The 3196-nt window shown below is 54.7% G+C and overlaps 1 protein-coding gene across 1 annotated transcript in view; it reads left to right on the top strand.

Moving 5' to 3' along the window:
- Positions 1–3196, top strand: part of LOC102421042 (vang-like protein 1) — a gene marked incomplete at its 5' end in the record, with an annotated part of 21743 nt that overhangs the window by 9689 nt on the left and 8858 nt on the right. Inside the window, 2 exons of the mRNA XM_006105991.3 lie at positions 1532–1665; positions 3155–3194. Of these exons, the coding sequence (XP_006106053.2) occupies positions 1532–1665; positions 3155–3194 (174 nt within the window). The remainder of the gene's footprint in view (positions 1–1531; positions 1666–3154; positions 3195–3196) is intronic.

Below are 3196 nucleotides of genomic sequence, written 5' to 3'. Positions count from 1 at the left end.
TGCTGCGGGGGTGCTGTAAGGGAATTGGTGCGGGGGTAGGGGGTTTGGACTAGGTGGCCTGTGATTCCTTCGATTCTGATTCCGTGGGAGTGGAGAGTGGGTCCTGCTTTTATGCCCTGAGGCCGTATGAACATTCTAGCCGCCAGCCAGCCCCACCCCTTGCTGCAAAGCCCTCATCCTCAGGAACGTGACGTTGAGATGTGCAATCCTTTCCAGATGACCGATGCCTTCACTGGCATCAGCCCATGGGCTCTTCTCAGCGGCCGCGCGGGATGGTTGGTGTTGTCTCCGCATCACAGGCCAGGAGAGGGGACACGGCTGAAGCAGGGTCCGGCCTGGAAGGCAGCCCTCGGTGCTGCTTCTACTTTGCACCACGGATGCCTCCTCTTAGCGAGGCTTGGTTTTCAGGAGGCTGAGCGTTGGCAGGAAACACTGCATGAAAAACAGAGAGTAGCATAGCTTTCTGGTCTAGGTCCCTAAGGAAAGCTATGCCGAGGCCCGTCCTGGCCCACTTCCTGTGATGGTACCTCCGTGGTGGGTCCTTGGTGGGGAGGGCGGGGCAGCCACACACAAGGGACGCACGGCTTGGCCTCCCCAACACACTTGGACATGGAAGCTCGCGGTGCTGCCAGTACTGAGTGTGGGCGCCCTCCCGCTCCACCTCGTGGTTACCTGTTGGCAGTTCCTCTTCTCTGCTCCTGCCCTGTCCTCCCAGGGCCAAGCAGGTGATTGGTTATAGGTTGCGGGACACTGGGGCGATCTAGCCGGCCTGGGGGAGACGGGTGGGTGGAAGGAAGAGGAGAAATCAGCGTTAACTCACGTCTGCAGCAGCTTCTCCCACGTGCGCGCTGCCCCGTGCGGGTGTCGCTCTGATCTGTGGAGTAGGAGAGCCCAGCATTCCTCACAGGGGGCCAGTGGTTCTCAACCTTCCTGATGCCGCGACCCTTTAATACTGTTCCTCATGTTGTGGTGACCCCCAATTTCATTGTTATAAATTGAACATAATTAAGCATAGTGATTAATCACAAAAACAATCTGTAATTATATATGTGTTTTCCGATGGTCTTAGGTGAACCCTGTGAAAGGGTCATTCGACCCCCAAAGGGGTCGCGACCCACAGGTTGAGAACCGCTGCACAGGGCCATGAGGCCCGGGGACACTGCCCTCGGACCCGGGGAACCTGAAGCCATACCGTGCTTTTCCTCCCCTTAGCTCTGAGGCCGTTGGTAAATGTCTAGACCATTTTGAGGTCCCCAGTTTCCTCTTCCGTAAACTGGGGAAAATAGGAAAGTTCCATGTGGCCGAAACAAATCCCAGTTATAACTTACTCCTTTCTCAGCTACTGGCTGGATGGGTTATGGCTAATGCCACAGCCCGGGCGGGGCACGACCATAGGACTTGGTTTCCTCTGGAATCCTGGAGACAAAGGTGTGGTTACCCCTGGGCGCTGTGGTTTACCTGCTTCAGAAGAGGACCTGCTCATTCAACAAAGATGCTTTGCATTAATCTTGCCCCCCCCCCTTTTTTTCAGTATCCAGCGAGCAGCACTGGTGGTTCTGGAAAATTACTATAAGGATTTCACCATCTATAACCCCAACCTCCTAACAGCCTCCAAATTCCGAGCAGCCAAGCACATGGCGGGGCTGAAAGTCTACAACGTGGATGGTACGTGCCTGGAACGGTGGCTCTGGGGGTGTCGGAGGGCAGTTGGGGCAACTTCCTGGTCCATCTGGTTCAACCTCCTCTCGGTGTTTGCCTTTGTGGTCCATTCTCATTTCAGAACAACTTCTCTCTCTCTCTCTCTCTCTCTCTCTCTCTCTCTCTCTCTCTCTCTCTCTCTCTCTCTCCCTCTCCCTCTCCCCCCAAACATTTTCTGAGGAATGTTGCTTTATGGTCTACATCTGTGGGAAGTTCATTCATTTTGGGATTTTTATGATTGAAAACAATGGTGATGTGTGTGTTTCCTGTCTCCTGCTGGGAACATCTTCCATTAAATAAAGCTATTAGGAAAGGGCTGCTTTTCAAAATGTGGATAAAGCACCCAAAGCAAAGACTCAGCCACCCAAACCCGTGAAGACTCTATAACTGTCAGTAGTTCAGGCCTCTGGCGAGACACTTACAGGCATTCCTCAGCCCTGGCCAGAAGCCGGAGCGAGCGGGTGGCGGAGGCCAGAGGCCAGGCTGGGACGCCAGAGCGAGCTCCTCCGGGCTATCAGATGCTTCGGCGCAAGAAACAGGACACGGTGTCATGTCTTGCTGGGCCGCTCGGGTCAGGGCAAGAGCTTTGCAAACCCTCCAAGAGGATCATGTTGTTAGCAAGTCAAGTGATTTATAGGTGGTGTCAGTTTCGGTGGTGATGTAACATCCTCCGCCTTTTTAAATGGTGCTTTATTATTATTTTTGGCTAATGAGATGTGCACGCTCTCACGAATCCTGAAGGATCGGTCCCTTTCGCCTGTGACCTGAAAACAGCGAAAATTCCCACTAGCAAAACTAGTCATCGACCACGTAGGTGAAACACGAGAAAGCGTGAGGTGCCTTGTCTTTCTGACAAGTCGAGGCGGCCAGTGGTCAGAGGAGCGAGACCAGGACTTCTGAGTCCGGAGGAACACGGGGGCCGTTTCGCAAATCCTCAAGCATCACGTCTTTTCTGTGAAAGCTGTGCTGCCGTGAGATCCCAGCAGGGCCTTGTTCCTGTGTGTGGTCGGTGTCACTTGTCCCTGGACTTCACTCTCTCTCTGTCCTGTCCTCCTCTCCCCCTCTCTCTCCCTCGTTGTCCTGTTGCTGAACTGTGACGTTACGGCCGCCCTCGCGGCCAAGCGGGCCATCCTGTAACAGATGGGAAGTAACATCTTCACACTCTGTGTTACTGTTGGCCATCGTCTTAATTGCCGCGCATTCTTCATCTCCTTCCGAGTTCCTTTTCCCTTTGCACTGAGCAGATTGGGCCTCGGGAGGTTCCTTCCCCTCGTGAGCAGAGTGGAGAGAAGCGGGGGGACCGTCCCCCGTCGTGGGGAGTCACGTTGGGGATCTGTGTCTGTGCTTCACGGGGGATGGGTGGGCGGTCCCGACAGACTGTGGTACCAGCGTTCTGCTCCGTTTTGCAGTCCCGTGGCATTAAAACTGCGTTTCCTGCACCATCTTTTCCCGAAAGGCCCCAGTAACAACGCCACTGGCCAGTCCCGGGCCATGATCG

This window comes from Myotis lucifugus, unplaced genomic scaffold (genome assembly GCF_000147115.1).
Source record: "Myotis lucifugus unplaced genomic scaffold, Myoluc2.0 scaffold_744, whole genome shotgun sequence".
Classification (NCBI taxonomy): Eukaryota; Metazoa; Chordata; class Mammalia; order Chiroptera; family Vespertilionidae; genus Myotis; species Myotis lucifugus.
Note: the sequence above shows the minus strand (reverse complement) of the source record. Positions and strands in the feature narration are given on the sequence as shown.